The sequence below is a fragment of the Fusarium poae genome, chromosome 1 (genome assembly GCF_019609905.1).
Source record: "Fusarium poae strain DAOMC 252244 chromosome 1, whole genome shotgun sequence".
NCBI lineage: Eukaryota > Fungi > Ascomycota > Sordariomycetes > Hypocreales > Nectriaceae > Fusarium > Fusarium poae.
This window is the reverse complement of record NC_058399.1, coordinates 7,290,398-7,307,089: the sequence shown is the minus strand read 5'-3', so window position 1 is coordinate 7,307,089 and position 16,692 is coordinate 7,290,398. Positions and strand designations below refer to the sequence as shown.

The following is a 16,692-nucleotide window of genomic DNA, read 5'->3' as shown; positions in this document are numbered from 1 at the left end:
CACTTACCAGAAACCATCGGTTTCGGAAGGTCGTATAAGAAACGTCACTCTGTCCTTCAAATTTACCCTTTAACATCATCGTCATCAACCACTACTTCAAACATGACTTCCCTCTCCCTTGTATTGGGGATATTCTCATTCCTGGCGTTTGTCCAAGCGGGTAACTCACCGGGTCTTCCATTTGTCATTAACACCTGGGGGGGTGACTTTACCGCTGCTACAGACGCCGCATTCAATGCCCTACAGAAATCCAAGACTTCCGCAATTGATGCCGTTGAAGCTGGTGGCCTAACGTGCGAACGCAACCAGTGCGATGGTAGTGTTGGCTATGGAGGTTCTCCAGACGAAAACTGTGAGACTACGCTTGATGCAATGATCATGGATGGCGATACCATGAATACTGGCGCTGTGGCAGCTTTGCGACGAGTCGAAGATGCCATCTCCGTGGCGCGACATGTTCTCGAGAACACCAGTCATTCGCTTCTCGCAGGTGATCAGGCTACCCAATTCGCCATTGAGAATGGCTTCAAAACGACGAATCTCACGACAAAGGCATCTGCCAAGAAGTGCAAGGAATGGAAGGCTAGTAAATGCCAACCCAACTACCGCCTCAACGTTAGCCCCAATCCCGAACACTTCTGCGGCCCGTATCGTCCTCTGGCAAAAAACAAGCAGACCCAGCAAAAAACTCAATCTTCACACGATACTCTTTCTCTCATCGCCATAACCAAGGACGGAAGTCTAGCCGCAGGAACAACCACAAATGGCGCATCGCACAAGATCCCCGGCCGAGTTGGCGACGGTCCCATTGTAGGAAGCGGCTCTTACGCTGATAGTTCCCTCGGTGGTTGCGGCGCCACAGGCGACGGTGATATCATGCTCCGCTTCCTGCCCTGCTACCAAGCGCTCGACAGCCTGAGTCGGGGTTTATCCCCCAAAGAAGCAGCCGAAGACGCAGTTCTGCGCATGGTTCGCAAATACTCTGATCTGAAGAGTGGAATTGTCGTGGTTGATCGGTACGGAAACCATGGAGCTGCTGCGAGCGGCTGGGACTTCACCTACAGCTACAGAGGAGGCAAGATGAAGAACACAAAGGTGGTCAAGGTAAAGCCGGTACAGGAGGTACGTGTTGAATTGAGGAGGTCATGATGGATATGGCTGACACACGTCTAGGTCTGATCGATGAGTCTATTGGTGTTGGGTCTTGGTGTTTGCATTTCTCGTCGACGAGCGTTTGCGTTACTTCCAAACTCGATGAGGTACCAAAAGAATACCGGGCTGAGAATTCCAATCTCGTGTATACATTGATCAGTCTATCTTGTCTTGTAATGACAGAGTCATATTTTCTGCAATTCTAATGACGTTTTTACTATCTTGTAGTCGAACGTGATGGTGACCTGCATTAAGTGTAGGACATTGCGATGTTGGTACATGATTTGCCCCATTAGCATGCTGACCCCAAGTCAAATCGCATCACGCAATAATTCGGTGACATCGCAGATCCAGAGGGAGTTTCGAGATCGTGTTTAATTACAAAGAAATGAACCTCCAAAAGGCTGTCAACCACAGTTACCCCGAAACAAAGCAGACATATCTCTCTCTTGAACTCCCAATCACATCATTGCTGTCCTTCCACATCATTCCCTGCATAGCATATGGCTTACGTATAAGCCCAAGCCGCAAACTTGTCTCCCGCAGTCTGGATCTCAACACCCTCGATCTTCATGCACCCCTTTCCTTTGAACAATCCCGTGGATGCTTTGAGCACAGCTTCCTTGCTGACAGGCACGTTTCTGGCTGTCGGACACGCCCAGAGGCCTGGGCTACCATTCTCGGGTGACCACATGAGTATCGTGACAGGCATCTTGCAATCCGAGACGACGTGCGCGGGACGAAAACCACCTACTTGAGAGCCTGGTGGACGTAGAGCCGAGTGCGGGGACGGATACGAGATTATGCCGTCGGGCGCGACAAAAATGAATTGACCACCTGGAACTGCAGCCTACCGCTATCAGCGGAAATTGACCTAGGACAGGGAGGGACGTGGGCGACTCACTGCAAGGCCCGTCATGTTTGCATTGACTTGTGTAGACTTTCCATCGGGACACTCAGTTGCATTGTCGAGACCGCAAAAGGTACTGGGTTGCGAAGCACCGATGATGAATGCCCTATTCCGAGCGTTGATGACGCGGGCGTGGATCTGAGGAGTCTTTGGTGCGAAGACAGTGAGAGTGTAGTAGGCGTCTACCACAGCGAAAGCTATGAAGAGAATGAAGAAGGCGAGTGGATTCAGATTCATGGTTGCGAGGGCGCTTTGACTGTTGACATCAATCTCGAAGATAACAAAGTTGAAGGAAGTGGCGTTGCAGTGATGATGTTTAGTTGCATGGGAAAGTTTGTGATTGTTTGTTGAGATTAGACGTGACAAGCCGTTGAGGAAGGAACGGAGGAAGGAGGTTGCAAGCCTTTTCTACCTCTTGATGCTTGAATACTAACCTCGATAACGTGGTTACATCTCGCGCAACTTCCTTGAAAGAGAGGAAATTACGATGGCATGATATAAATAGCTATTTTGTACAATTCACGTTAGTTTATTCCGAGTACGGTGCTGTTTCTGCAGTAAACGTGATGTGCTGGGAACATCACCCTCTATACTATCATCGAACCTTCAGCGACACCAGGTATCGTGCGTGACAACCGTTACGATCCCCGAAAGAGGAAGTAAAACATTTTATGATAGCATGGAGATTTTTCGCAGCATAATTGCGCACCATCAATTCTCAAAACACCTCCAGCCATGCTGTCAGAAGACCCTCAGCACACGTACGATCTTCCGCGTCATATATAACTCCAGCCCACTCAATCCAGAGATGCGATAAGCTCGTGGTAGTGTTCCCTAGATCGAACCACGCGGCCCAATTGTATCCAGCTGTATGATACATGGCAGTTGCATGCAACGTTCATTAGACGGTAAGACCGGGAGCACGATGCATCACGTCAACTCTGGCTGAACAACAAGAGCCCATGCACTTGGATCCTGGACCCTGGTCCAGCTGAAGCCCAGTATGACGGTGTTGAACATGCTTGTGTATTATAGGTAGTCGAGGAAATAACTCATGCATCATATCTATTGCTTCCCAACATTTCCCTTTAATCTATGAATAAGTCCCATAATCTTGGTCTTCAAGACCATCCCTTGCGCCTCATCGGCGCCGACAAATCTTCTCACGAGGATGTTGTACAAACCTCCAAACGCAAGGGCGATTGCTGTTGATGTAAAGATGATAACATTGTACGGCATGCTGAAATCTGGCGTGGGAAGGTACAGAAGAAGCGTTGTAGTGCGGATGTTAAGGACCTTAGGCTCAAGTGTGGTGATGACTGCGGCGGCGACATCAAAGCCACGATTGGCATCGGGAGGATATTCGGTATATCGGAGGATAGACTTCTCAAAATCGTAGGTCAGAAAGACGGTACAATGCGGTGGGATGCGCATGCGAAGTTCCAGCTGTGTACCGCGCGCGCGGTCGAGAGCAGGGCGGTAGTAGATCTCCTTGATCAGATCGGACGCGTTTGACAAGGGAGCATCAGCGATACGGGCCGAGAGGGTGTGAAGGTAAATACGCATGAACCAGGGTAGCGACTCCATGTAGACGAACTCAACATCAGTGTCGCTGGGGTTACTCAAGATAGCTTGTACGCCACCGTGTTCCTGACCATGACCGTTGAAACTGCGGTCAGCGTAGAGAAGCGGCGTTTCGGGCTTGTTCAAGATCTTGTCCTCATCTTGCGACTCAGGCTTGACGAGCATGAGAGCTAGTTCAGAATTGGCATCAAGATTATAGCATCGAGAGTTTCCGTTCTCGGACCTGATCTCGCGGGCACCTTCGGTTGTGTAGATGTCGCGGGATCGGGGGATCTGTATGCAGACAGGAGGGATATCGGGGTCGGTCAAGGGACATGTTCCTCTAATGGATCGACCAAATACTTGAGATAAACTCCAGTCTTGGCCATCGAGGCTGTCGGCTGGAAAACAAGTGTTGTCGGAGTGATATGGTTTGGAGGTATCGCAGAGAAGCTCGTGAGCAGGAGGGGGTCTTGGGATAGGGTTGTCTAATGATTGTTAGAAGAGTCATCGGCAGGTTGAAAAAACATACTTTGAGGTCTCTTGGAGCGGTTAATATCGAGGACCATGTCCACAGTCTCCTCCATTTCCAGGAAGCATTCGTCATCCGCATTACACTTGGGTCTGACGTCAATTGCCATGCTCTGATAAGAGGCATCAAAGAGCTTGTGTCCATCCAGCAGCGTGGCAATTCCAGCCTTGCCCTTACATGGCAGCAACTTGAGGAAAGGTGTCAAGTTTTCGGTACATACGACTTCATGTGGTAAAACACCATGGAGAAGCCTTGTATTGGCCAACGACGAATTGGAGTGGTGGCCATCGGGCTGAAAGGACATGACGGGTCGAATGGTTCGGGTCTCGTCGATAAAGTTTAGGCTGGCACAGAATAGCCCAGACAGAGCGTTTGTCAGAATCAACCACTTCTCATCAGCTTCGGCATCCGTTTCAGCATCCAACCATGCCCACAGCTCAACACCGGTGCCTCCCTCACGTGTCCCATCCCAGGGCCGGGCACCCCACGACTGGGCGTCCCATCGTCCTAGTGTAAATCTAAGATGCAATTCCCTCGTGCCGGCGTATTGTAAGATCTGAGCTAGTGATCGTGGGAAGAGCCGAAAGTTGTGCGCTTCAAAGTCGGCGATTGAAGTATTGGCTCGGAAGTTGAAGCTCGCTAGAAGCTGGGACAGGGGTAAAGGTCGAAGCGTCAATTGTTCGTGATAGCCCGATGCCGCGGCCGAAGTAAGTGCAAAGCCATTTGTAATGGCTAGAAGGAGATAAGCCAGGAATTGGCGCATCGTGAGAAAGGTCAAGGAAGGTGCAAGTCGTTGAAGACTTCACATCGCACCTTTGCCCTTGGGAAATCGACATGGAGTCGTAGCTTGGAGAGGTACAGTTGCGACGTGGAAGGTTCAATGTGGTAAGCGGTAACACCCGGCAGAATCTTAGCTTTACCGGCGCGCGCTTCCTCCACATACCGTCGCAACCTGGATCTTCAAAGGCCCCGCCAACTTTCAACAACTTCAATTAGCAATCTTTTAACGAAAGACACAAGTTATGGCCGCTGAACAGAGAAAGCTGCTCGAGCAGCTCATGGGCGCATCGTCAACATCTCGCGCTGCTCAGCTGTCTCTCACAGACCCCAAAGTCTGTCGCTCCTACCTCGCAGGTACATGTCCACACGACTTGTTCACGAACACGAAGCAGGACATTGGTCCTTGTCCAAAGGTGCACAATGAGGGATTAAAAACCGAATATGAAGCTCTGTCAGACAGAGAGAAGCAGAAATACGGATTTGAGTACGATTATATGCGTGATCTGCAAAAGTACATCGATGATTGTAACCGAAGAATCGATGCTGCGCAGAGGCGATTGGAGAAGACACCTGATGAGATTCGACAGACCAACGTTCTAGTACGTCTTTAGACTTCGTGTCTCTTCCTTCATCCAAATGCTAACCTACACAGCTCAAAAGCATATCCGAACTCACAGAGTCCATAAACAACGGCCTCCTCGAAGTCGAAGTCCTCGGTTCCATGGGCGAAGTCTCCCGTGCCCAAGACGAGCTTTTCCGCGTCCGCCAAGCCTCCCAATCCAAAGCCGATCGCGAAAAGGAGCTCAAGGCTCTTTCCGACACATCAGGTCCTTCAGGTCATCAGAAGCTTCAGGTCTGCGACGTCTGCGGTGCCTACCTGAGTAGACTTGACAACGATCGTCGACTGGCCGATCACTTTTACGGCAAAATGCATTTGGGATATGCGCAGATGCGAAAGACATACGATGCATTTCCCAAGGAGATGAAGGGCCGCTCGAGGGCGCCAATAGACGACGATGGTCCTGGCATGGGCGGGCCCAGAGGACCGCGCGGTTCAGGAGGCTACAGGAGTGGTCGCGGTGGAAGGGGATACCGTGGAGGTTGGTAGTTTACGACTAATATTTGTTTACTGGATAGTATCAAGGCGTTAGGGCGCTGCTTAAAATAGACGGAAATCAAGAAAGAAAGAGTTGGTTTGGGGGAGAATGGATGACAATACCCTTTCTATCTAGACCGAGCAGCTCAGCGATAGAGCGAACGAAAATGAAGGAGGATTTTTATAATCTCGCTTGGACTACTTATGCTGTCTAATCATGCTGCCTATGGTATTTCCCAATGTTCTTCGACTCCGTTACCAAGCCATACCAAACATTCCGACTCTTTCATTTGTATCCATTCCCCTATGACTTTTTGTTCTGCTCATCATATTCATCCATCTCTTCATCCCACTTCCCACCAGAGAGTGGCGGCAATGGGGGTGGCAGGCCAGCTGCAGCTGCAGCGAAGGCTGGCTTGTCGCTAACCGAGACAGGCGCGCTCTTCTTGATCTCACCAGGCAGAGCTGGGAAATCTTCAGCTGCTGGGACGGCTTGTTTGGGCGGTGCTGGAGGCGCACCCTCATGTCCACCACGTCCGCCTCTGCCTGCTCTTCCTCCCCGACCACGACCTCTACCCCTTCCGCCACGATGTCTCTCATCGAGGAAGCGATCCACATCGTGTTCTTCGTTGTCCCTGGTTGCATACCGACTTCCACTAATCCCAGCGTTCTTCGATCCTCGAATACCACCGTTTGCGCCACGGAATCTTCTGTTCTCTTCCTCTTCCTGGGCCTCCTTGCCTTCGTCCCACCCACCTTCCTTCATGCCCATAGCCTTAAGCTTCCGCTCTCTGTTCTTAGCACGCTCATTCTCCAACTGGCGCCGATCTTCTTCATTTCGTTTGCGTCGCTCGGCGTCCTCAGCGCGTCGCTTCCTTGCCTCCTCCATGCCGCGAGCATATGCAGCAGCATGGTCCTTCTCGTCCTTTTCGGCCTTTTCAAACTTGCGCGCCTTCTCAGCATTGATAAGCTTCATCTTCTCCATCTTTTCAGCGAGCTGAGCCTCAGTGAGCTTCTGTCGTGGGTTTGCGCCAGACTGAAGACGTGCGGCGTTGTTATGTTGTGAGCCATGAGGAGTCTTCTCACGAGGAGCGGTGGGAGCGTTGGGAGGTGCGTTGGATGTAGGCTGGGGAGGTTGCTTTGTGGGTTTGGGCGCCGCTGTGGGAGCTGGTGCGGGAGCTGGGATTGGTTTGTCGGCGTATCGTGACGAGGAGAGTCCTTGGGGTTTAGAGAGGGGCGCTGTATGCGTTGGGGTTGAGGCTAGCTCCTCTTGAGGAGCAGGAGACGGTTGCGCTGGCGCGACTGGAGCAGGTTCAGAAACAGAAGAGGGTACTTCAGGGGTGACGACAGTCTCGCTCTCAACGGGTTCGAAGTCATCGTAGAAGAGGTCATCGTCGGTACGGCCTCCAAATTGGTCATCCATGACGACGGCGTATTGCGATTATAGATGGAGTCAAGTAAACAAGAAGGTTTGTTTTTAAGAGATGCAATTGAAAGTGCGGCGATACTTGTGCAGTATGTCGAACCCAAAATCTATATAGCGTCGAGAAATGGAGGAGGGTGATGGTCGCAAATAATGTTGTTCAAATGATACCCCGCTACCAGAGTGCGGAATTGAAAGGCACAGTAATTCAATGTGGGGCAGGACAGAGAACCGAGCTGGACGCAGGCAGTTTCGGTCTAGAGTTTGTCCGGTTTCGGTGAGCTCGGTGAGCTCCATCAGCCCGATAGGTCTAACGACCGATGCCACGACACTTCCCTGCATGCCTTTTTCAGCTATTGTTTAATCCTAAATCGTCTGCATGGAAGATTTGTGCTAATAATTGGCACTTTGCTTAAGAGGAATTTCTCATTGCCGAAAGATTGATTAAGTCCTGTCATGTATGAGAGATGATTATCATAGCGATGGATTATTTCCTTGCTGGCGAACAAGTTAAGCACTAAGGATATCGAGAAGAGTAACTGTGAGACAAGTTGTCGCTTGACGGAGAGTTTTTGTATATTGTGAATCATTGTGACTATGGTCTCATTCGCTCGTTCTAAAAATAATGTCTGCTGTTGTTCCATTCTCACACGCTCGTATCCATCTCAGCCTCAACGGCTCCGCGTCGCTTGTGGTATGTTTGCTTGAGAGACTCAAGCGAACGGTCGGGGAAGTGATCCTGAGAAAAGACACAAGTCAGTAATCCAAGACTTCCAAACTCAAGGACAAGCGAGTTGTGGTACCTTGATCTGGATCCAGGCCAATCCGTCGCGCCTCAAGCGGATGAGGCGTTCAACCTCGCCGGCAGACCAGAACCTGTAAGAGTAGGGGGTGGCGATCTTGATAATACAAACAGTCAGAGTTGCTAAAATTTCAACGTAAATGTATTGTCACTTACGGTGGTTGGCTGGGCGGCACTTTGGCTGGTGCCATCACCAGTGGACGGAGTAGATGCAGGAGCCAGGTTGCCAGAGGAAATCTGGCTTTGGAAAGTCCCAGAGGAGTTGGTCGCTGATGGGCGAGCGCCGGGCTTCTCGGGCAAGGGTGTTCGACCTTTGTCGAGAGCCCGACGCTGCCAAGACTTGAGGCTTGGCTGATGGTTTGGTGCAGAGGCATGCGAAGACATGGTGTATATATGTCAACTGTGTATTTGTCCGAATGTGATTGTTTGTGATGTTGAAGCAAGAAGAACACCAGGAGAAAGGCAAGAAGGATATATAAATACATCCTCAAGATTGAAGCTGCGGGCCTGAATTGTAAACTAGTATACTGAACAATAAACCGTTATGTTGACATTTATTGAATTGAACAATGGCTGGGAGATTATGGCAATTCATTGTGAATAGAACCAAGGACCAATGTGGAGCCTTTTCGCATTGTTTCAATGATGAACAATATAATATAACGAAGAACCAGTTAGTAGCGATGATTGAATGGGCTATTTAGATGAAAAATTGATAATACAAACGAGTTTGTCGTCAAGGTGATTTTTATCTAGAACACGGTGTAGCTGAATTCGGATGGCCTTGGGAATATAGACCAACGGCGTTCGAGCCTAGCATCCAGTGCAATCTGAAAGGGATATTGAATATACCCAGTTAGATGAATGTACGATCGCTGGCATCTATATAGGGGCATGCACTAAAACTATTGCTGCCGTGCTTCAACTTGTTGTCATGGTTCTTCATGCATTTATTCGCTCCTTCGTCGCGACAAACGGTTTTGTGCACAACATGTTACACTTGCTTTGTTCCCTCGTGGATTTGCCCATCTGCATTGTCATCTTCGGTGACAGTGACATCCTCCTAGCATTATTGCTACCTTCTTCGATGGTCGTATCAAGGTAACAAAAGAGTCAGACGCTAGAAGCAAAAGAAACGAAATTGGTGAGTCGGTTTATGTCATCTAGGCTCCGTTCTTGATTCGTATATCTTTGGTTTGTATACCTTTGGTTCTTGAAGTTCAAGACCGAATTTTCTGCTAACTCATTGGGACGGACTGCCATGGTAGTAGTCGTATGTTTGTGTTTAGTTTCTGACTGTTGAGTTTGGTTCTCTGCTGGAGAAGGAAACGCTAAGTCGATAAGCACGACTTTTGGAAAAGGTTATAGAGAGTAAGTCCTGTAGCCTGGCTTCAGTGTTTGTTTCTGCGCGTATAAAACAATCCCCAATTTTCTCTTACCTTTCCCAAACCGCCATTTTTGTTACGTTGTTCATCAGTACGCCAGCCAAACTGTTAATCGGCAATTTTTGGTCTACCATTTTCCACAACCGCACAAACAAAACGATTTATCTCTATGTTGATCAGAACAACATAGATCTGCATCTTCTTAACTTGAACAACCACTCCAACACATCAGAACAAACCGATCATCTACCTGGATATTCCCCCATCCACATCAAGTCGGATAATCGACTATTCAACTCACTGCAGCTTGCAAATTATCCCACAAAGACCAACGCATTAGACTCCACCCAGCATCCAATTTTCGAAAACCACCATGACGACAAGGAGAGTGCGGCTCAAGCCATGGCAGCAGAGGGCGTTGAAAAGTGGAAGAACGCCCCTTCCCGAGTTTCCTGGCAACAGACTCTGGGCCTCGAGAACTCAGAGCCAGCCGACCCCACCCACTGCTGAGAAGAGGCTCCTTGGTAAAGAGGTGTTGGTGAATACGACAAGAGACAAGTGAAAAGAGGTCTGTAAGTATTGAAAGAATTAGTAGAGGGCCAGTTGAAAATTTAGCCATCATCCGGTACAAGTTTGGGCAGGGACAGTGGTGATTTTGATGGGTAACAGCCTGATGAGGGTTGCGATGAGCAAAGGAATAGAGTTACGCAGTGACTAAAATCATTTCCAATAAAACTTTACGCGGCAGAAAGTCAAACCTGTGCGGTTCGTCTCAACTTCAGGGTTGGAAGGTGGCGTAGTCCCCCAAGTTTGTTTTGTCAGAAGAGGGTTTGCGAACATCAGCGTGGAACAACGCCTGTTCCTCGTCATCACTCGCATACATAGTGTATCATGGTCGACATGTACTATATCTGTGTATTGCTATTCATGGGCGACACGCTCCTTAAATCCAGCAGTGTCTGATGATGCTGTTTCAGTGGTGTGGTTGTCTATTTGCCATTCGATGGCATGTCTTCGCTTGTGATAATCTTATTTGATGGCCTCGTGCGTACGATTAAATAATGACACCTAAATTGAGATTTTCAGCACTATCTTAATCTGTGGACTGATTCCGCAACTTACATATACCATAGCCCAAGTGGCACCGCTATTTCTCAAAGAAATAAGATGTTGCACCTCGGCTTCGGGCCAGAAGTGGTAGCCTAGGGAACACGGTCACCGTCTCTCTCTCTTCTTCTTTTTTTTTCATCATCTCAGTCAATTTACGGCAAAATAACGGACATCAGAGTAGGAAGGAAAGTCAAAGGCAAAATGTTTGTAACTAGCATAATAGTTTATATGAAACAAACAGGCATCCATTTTCCGAGGTACGGAGTTAGACTTGAAAGCTGGATAAATGAAGAATGCCAGTGCCAAACAATATAAAGAACCAAAAAGTTCAATACGAGATGGTAGCCATAACAGGAACGTCGAAGGAGGTCTTAATATCATCCCGTACCATCCCGATGCTCAGGACGTCCTTCTCGATATTCAGGCCCTATTCTTCGTAATCGTCGCCCTCAAATGCGTGATCCCTCGGGTACAAAGATCCATTACTCAAATCCATACCAGTTAGGTTCCAAGCGCGCCCAGCACCACCACAAAGAGCTGTAAACAGGATACAGGCCCAGTGTACCTTGACCGCAGACTCCAACTTCATCGCGTCTTGTTCGGACATCGTCATGTCGATAGAGTGGCCGGATTTGAGTTTCTTGCCCATTTCGGAACTTTCTGGGAACTCCGTGGGACAGCCTTGGTTATAATATGTGGTAAAGCGTTGTAATAGCTTCAACCCTTCGGTGGCGGCTTGAAACCTTTCCTTGCTGATGTCGACGTTGAATCGTCCTGGCAGCTTAGGCATCCAGTAGAACTGGAGGTTCACCAGAGCCTGACCTTTGCCGATGGTCTCATACGTCATAAATCTGAAAGCACAAAGACCCTTGACGAGATAACCGTATATATCTTCGTTGACGCAGAGCATGTTCCACGCTTTGTGGGACGTGCCAAGCTCATTGGCGCTGCAGATTGTGGCGGGAGCATTCAAAAGATTGATATCAGCTATTTCGACACTTGCTCCTTTGAGCATTCCGGTGGCGTTGTTGTGGTCCACAGTATCGTTCCATGTGATGGGGATGAAGTGAAAGATACGAACGTTAGACTCCCCCGTCAACACACACTTTCGTCCATCACGTTCAAGGCATAGGTCTTCCTGCTCTTGGTCAGGATGAACAGGATCGAGATCCGGGTCAGTCTTGAAACAAGAAGAGTAGTACATCGCGGCCCGGATGATGTCTTCGTCAATGTTGTCCATGTTGAACAACTCGTGATTCACCGGGTGCTGGGGTTCCGGCAGTCGAGGTTTAGCATGTTGCCAGTTGTCGTCTTCGAAATTCTTTGGGTCAAGGTGGAACATGTCTATGTTCTCGGTCAGCCATATGTCTCTAAGCATGCAAGGGCCAGTGGAGGTTTGGTTGCGCTTACAGTGTTTGCAAAATGGAGAGATGAACTCCAGCCGATCTTTCACGACGTAAAGGGAGACGGCCGTTGTCGACAGTCGACCACGGCTCCCGATCTTTTGCTTGTCTACCAACAGGATCGCAGCAAGGTATTCAAAGTACAAGCGGAATTCAGGTTTTGCTTTCCGAATAGTACTGCATAACCTTTCGAGATGACAGCGTCGAGCTTGAAGCTCATACAGACTAGGCAATGGGTGATCAAGTGGATGATCAGGAAAAATAGGGACTACCATCGTGGGAGAGGACATTTTGTTGAGACAAAACAACAAGAAAGATTGGGTGAGATGTGTTAGATTGCTTGTGATGGCTGTTGATGGTTACTTGTCTGGGTTTAAATGATACTTTGATGAAGTACATACATACGAATTATAAATGTGATTGGGCGCCTCAAACTCTGACAAATGCTGCCTGGTTGAGTGCGTAGTTACACAAATGGTCACCTGACTACTGTAAGCAGATCTAGATAAACGAATTATAGAACAAGGTTTATATCGATTTCTGCCAAGATACGCAGGCTTGAAATAAAAAGAAGAAACCAGTAATACATTTATTCTTAGGCAAGAGTTACAATATTATAGGCAATGTCTTCAATATATTTACTCTTTACAAAGAGAATTATTTTTCTTAATGTATTTATGGCGCCTTGCCGACGATCTAAAAGGAGATATAAGCTTAATAGTAATTCCCTAATAGTATAACTAAATTTTCTTAATATATTAGTTTATTAAAATAGCTACTAGGAATATAAGGGATAAAATTATAAAGTCTAGTTTATAATACTGAGATCTGGCTTACTATTTATTTTTTTACCTTAAGTTTAAAGGCTATCCTTTTACCACTATTATATAGGTAGTAATTCATTATTGTATAGGTTCATAAGATAGATCTAATCGAGATTCAGCTTTTATTGAGATTAGTTATAACATGCGTGATCATATTCGTATGGGATGCGGGCTTGGAGCTCAGCTGAGGCAACTTGCTTCTACATATCGTTCCCTGTATTGAGATTCTCTGGGATAAGCGATCGGAAATGAAAGTCTCGCGGGTGGAGGGATCACAGATGGGGGCAGTCGTGAAGAAGGACTCGACGGATGACTCACTGTGGGTCGGTGAAATTCCAAGTCAAAAGTCTCAGCCAGACACAACGCGATGAGACGAGGGAGATTTGATGAGAGTTATCTCGTAGAAATGTCTGAGTCTATATACCTACGTGAGGATCGAGGAGAAAGTTGATACAATTTTACAAAGTTTAGCCCCCCTGTTTCTTCGAGACTCTGGGATTACCGACGGCGTTAGGAAGTCAGTAAAATTGGCCAGTTTATGCCACTTAGACCAGACTTCTTGGGCTATTTATTTCTGCAATCTGAAGCTCAGGGCCAAGCTATTCCGGGCGAATTAGTGACTGTTACATGGTATTACATATATGGGACATGGTCAAACATCAAAGAAGTCAAGATGCGGTACTTAAAGTAGTTTTATTAATCGGACTCGAGGTCACAAATATACAGCAGAATATTGAAGGTTCATCCCATTTGTCGGGGTAAATAGACAGGACACAATGATCCGGTTTTCACACAACCACGCTCAGCGCGTTGCTAACGAGAACTGAAGCTCAAATGGGGAGAGCTTAGTTCATCATGTCACGAGCGTGACGGCGGGCCTTCTTGGCCTTGCAGCCAGTCTTGGTGGGCTGGGGAGCAGCGGGAGCCTCAGTCTGGACGGGAGAAGCACCACCGTTGTTCTGGTTGTCGTTGCCGGAAGCAGGGGCAGACTCGACAGGGGCAGCGGTCTCGGCGGGAGCAGACTCAACGGGAGCAGCGGTGTTGGAAGGAGCGGAACCGGAGTCGGAGCCGGAGCCAGTAGTGGGGGTAGCGGGGGTAGAGGGGGCAGAGCCGGAAGAACCGCCGGCAATGTTCAGCTTGGGGCCGGGGATGGGATAGCTGGTAGGGTTGTTGTAGAGGTCGAAGACGATACCCTCCTCATCAGCAGTGTAGAGGCTGGTACCAGCAACACCCTCAGGCTCAGCGGTTCCGTCAGACTCAACCTCAAGGTTGAAGCACTGAGGGTAGTTCTGGGCACCGTTCTCCTGGCCAGCGGCGTGGAGAGCGATGATCTCGTGACGGAGGACGTAGTTACCGGCCTTGATGGAGGTAGGGACAGTAACCTCCCAGGAGTTGCCAGCAGCGATGAGATCGTCGGAGGCAAAGTTGCCACCAGAGGTCATACCAGCCTCAGCAATCTTGAAGAACTTGAGGCTGGTCTTGTCAACCTTGGCACAGCCATCGGAACCGCAAGAAGCGAGGTAGTCGATGACGGGACCCTTGTGAGACTCGGGCCAGGTGTCCCACTTGATGGTGATCTTCTCACCGGCCTTGACCTTGGCGGACTTGACAGCGTTCTCGGCGCCGCGGTGGCAGATGATGTCGGCATCACCGAAGGCAGAGGGCTCAACGAAACCGTTGTCGGTGTTGGTGGCGAACCAGGCGGCGAGCTCCTTGCGGGGGTTCTCGTTGGCGGCAGCACCGGGGTTGAGACCCTCGTACTCAGTTCCGCCGACGGTGATGGACTCGACGTGGCCGTGGGCACGAACACCGGCAGCGGCGACGAGGGCAGCGAGGATGGCCTTGGTAGTGAAAGAAGACATCTTGAAAGTTGGTTTGGTTGTGTAAAAAAGAAGAAGTTGTTGGTGAATGAAAGTGTTTGTGATAGTTGTTTCCGGCTGGCGGTGTTGAAAGAATGAATTGAACTACTTCTGTCAAAGAAGAGTAAAAGAATGTGCAAAGATCAAAGTGAATGGAATGAAGCTGCTGTATTGAGACTGAGTGAGTGAAGAAGAAGAAAGTCGATTTGGAAGCGGCATGTCTTGTCCTTCTTATATCAAATCGAATTGGATGCGAAATAGGTAGAGCCTCAAGGTTGCACGGGGTAGTTTCCCACCTTGGACAAAGTCATAGACAGGGATACCATGCTCGGCCGATATGCCATCAGGGATCTGGCGCCCGAAGGTTGCATTGTTCGTGGCCTGGCCAGTTTCAGGGGACCAGGGTTATTGTAGTAGGGAAGGTTAAGTGATCGAGATATCAGCAGATCATGCAGCGATTAATGATGATTTTCAACAAGTGATGGAGTCTGTTGATTGAGAGCCGAAAGTATAGTCCGCATTCGTGGTCTATAGTAAATAACAGTCTAGATGGTTCCCCAAGATCTGGTCAAGGTTGACATGAGCTTGACGTTTACCAAGATGACCATTCTCAATGTCATATCATGTCATACGGTGGCTGTTCCTTCAGTTGACAACGGTCAAACCATGTCTAGAGCAGTTAAACAGGCGAGCTGCCAGTTTCTTCCAAGCGAAGGGCCTTCTTTCCCCTCTCTTGGGACGTGCATCTCTGAAAGAGCCGCCGTACCTGAAACTAAAGACAAGGGAGTAAGAGATAATAAGATGGATGGAAAAAAGCAGCATCGTGGGTTCCTGCTTTAGCGCCGGAAGAACCATCAGAGGCAAGGGTTCAAAGTTCAAACGGTTCTTATTTTTCCGCAAGTCTCGTTAGATCCCGCTCCCGGTTAAAGTGTTCTATCCTTGTCTTTGTCAACTCCTGGGTCAATCTCCCTGAGACGTTTACATCTTGGCCACGCGTATCCCCTGACAGCTTCAGTCTATCCAGGTGAACCGAGATGGGATGAAATGGAACGGGAAGCCTTATCCAGATTGATATTAACATGGACTACTATTTTACGGAATTACGGTAGACTCTATGTCCACAGGGTTTGAGCCGGGTGACAGGACCGAAAATGCCTACTGTACATACCTGATTTAGCGTCAATCTTTACCAAGAGTAAGATAAAGTTTCTTCTTTGCTTGTTCCAAGACCCGCTTTACGACCGATTGGATCGGGGTCACATTTGCTAGACTAGTGAAACTTTGTAAGTGTCAAGATAGCGTCTCTAGAACCAGTCAAAGAAGACACAACCACCCTAGACAACTCAGTGTCTGCCAAACGTTTTGCAGAAATGCAATGTTTATTATTACGTGTGTTTCTATAAACTGTCAATCGTGTATCAGATGTCAGAACATTGTTTTAACCGGCGATTCATACTATTAATGATATAAACATGGCGTGATGATGCTATATGTCTTTAACTAAGCGGTGTAAAATGGTGCGATGTAAACACCATCTCAACAATAATATCCAAGAGAAAGTCACCCTATAGCCGTGTAAAACCGTAAAGATCTACTCTACCTGATCGTTCATGTTTTTAGCGACAAGGCTCGCTTGTCAATTAAGCCAGTCCAAGCTTCTCCTCGTCGTGAACAGTGCTTTTTTCTTTCTCCATCTTTCACCATAATTTTCGGGCAGTAATTTCCCAAGACCCCTTTTACACCGCTTGGCGACCCAAATTTCGCAAACGCATACGCATACGCAATCTCAGTCTTTTCAATTCATCCGAACAACCAACTTGACTTGTCTCCTGCCTTGATTCATCAGCTGGAAA

The 16,692-nt window shown here is 48.4% G+C and overlaps 8 protein-coding genes across 8 annotated transcripts; 2 read left to right on the top strand and 6 right to left on the bottom strand.

The window, feature by feature from the left end:
• Nucleotides 1–102: 102 nt before the first annotated feature.
• FPOAC1_002380 (uncharacterized protein) lies at nucleotides 103–1,179 on the top strand (the record flags this gene model as incomplete). The annotated part of the gene is made up of 2 exons (XM_044846960.1): nucleotides 103–1,122; nucleotides 1,174–1,179. 2 exons carry the CDS (start codon nucleotides 103–105, stop codon nucleotides 1,177–1,179), a joined length of 1,026 nt encoding a protein of 341 aa, XP_044712876.1.
• A 481-nt stretch (nucleotides 1,180–1,660) lies between these two features.
• Nucleotides 1,661–2,299, bottom strand: FPOAC1_002379 (uncharacterized protein; the record flags this gene model as incomplete). Its single annotated transcript, XM_044846959.1, has 2 exons — nucleotides 1,661–2,002; nucleotides 2,057–2,299. 2 exons carry the CDS (start codon nucleotides 2,297–2,299, stop codon nucleotides 1,661–1,663), a joined length of 585 nt encoding a protein of 194 aa, XP_044712875.1.
• An 828-nt stretch (nucleotides 2,300–3,127) lies between these two features.
• FPOAC1_002378 (uncharacterized protein) lies at nucleotides 3,128–4,920 on the bottom strand (the record flags this gene model as incomplete). Its single annotated transcript, XM_044846958.1, has 2 exons — nucleotides 3,128–4,113; nucleotides 4,158–4,920. The coding sequence occupies 2 exons, from the start codon at nucleotides 4,918–4,920 to the stop codon at nucleotides 3,128–3,130; spliced, it is 1,749 nt and encodes a 582-aa protein (XP_044712874.1).
• A 259-nt stretch (nucleotides 4,921–5,179) lies between these two features.
• On the top strand, nucleotides 5,180–6,045 carry FPOAC1_002377 (uncharacterized protein; the record flags this gene model as incomplete). The annotated part of the gene is made up of 2 exons (XM_044846957.1): nucleotides 5,180–5,536; nucleotides 5,590–6,045. The coding sequence occupies 2 exons, from the start codon at nucleotides 5,180–5,182 to the stop codon at nucleotides 6,043–6,045; spliced, it is 813 nt and encodes a 270-aa protein (XP_044712873.1).
• A 292-nt stretch (nucleotides 6,046–6,337) lies between these two features.
• On the bottom strand, nucleotides 6,338–7,456 carry FPOAC1_002376 (uncharacterized protein; the record flags this gene model as incomplete). Its single annotated transcript, XM_044846956.1, has 1 exon — nucleotides 6,338–7,456. The coding sequence occupies one exon, from the start codon at nucleotides 7,454–7,456 to the stop codon at nucleotides 6,338–6,340; it is 1,119 nt and encodes a 372-aa protein (XP_044712872.1).
• Nucleotides 7,457–8,102: 646 nt separating this feature from the next.
• On the bottom strand, nucleotides 8,103–8,642 carry FPOAC1_002375 (uncharacterized protein; the record flags this gene model as incomplete). The annotated part of the gene is made up of 3 exons (XM_044846955.1): nucleotides 8,103–8,195; nucleotides 8,260–8,355; nucleotides 8,415–8,642. The coding sequence occupies 3 exons, from the start codon at nucleotides 8,640–8,642 to the stop codon at nucleotides 8,103–8,105; spliced, it is 417 nt and encodes a 138-aa protein (XP_044712871.1).
• Nucleotides 8,643–11,180: 2,538 nt separating this feature from the next.
• On the bottom strand, nucleotides 11,181–12,446 carry FPOAC1_002374 (uncharacterized protein; the record flags this gene model as incomplete). The annotated part of the gene is made up of 2 exons (XM_044846954.1): nucleotides 11,181–12,097; nucleotides 12,164–12,446. 2 exons carry the CDS (start codon nucleotides 12,444–12,446, stop codon nucleotides 11,181–11,183), a joined length of 1,200 nt encoding a protein of 399 aa, XP_044712870.1.
• A 1,379-nt stretch (nucleotides 12,447–13,825) lies between these two features.
• FPOAC1_002373 (uncharacterized protein) lies at nucleotides 13,826–14,842 on the bottom strand (the record flags this gene model as incomplete). Its single annotated transcript, XM_044846953.1, has 1 exon — nucleotides 13,826–14,842. The coding sequence occupies one exon, from the start codon at nucleotides 14,840–14,842 to the stop codon at nucleotides 13,826–13,828; it is 1,017 nt and encodes a 338-aa protein (XP_044712869.1).
• Between the last annotated feature and the right edge of the window lie 1,850 nt (nucleotides 14,843–16,692).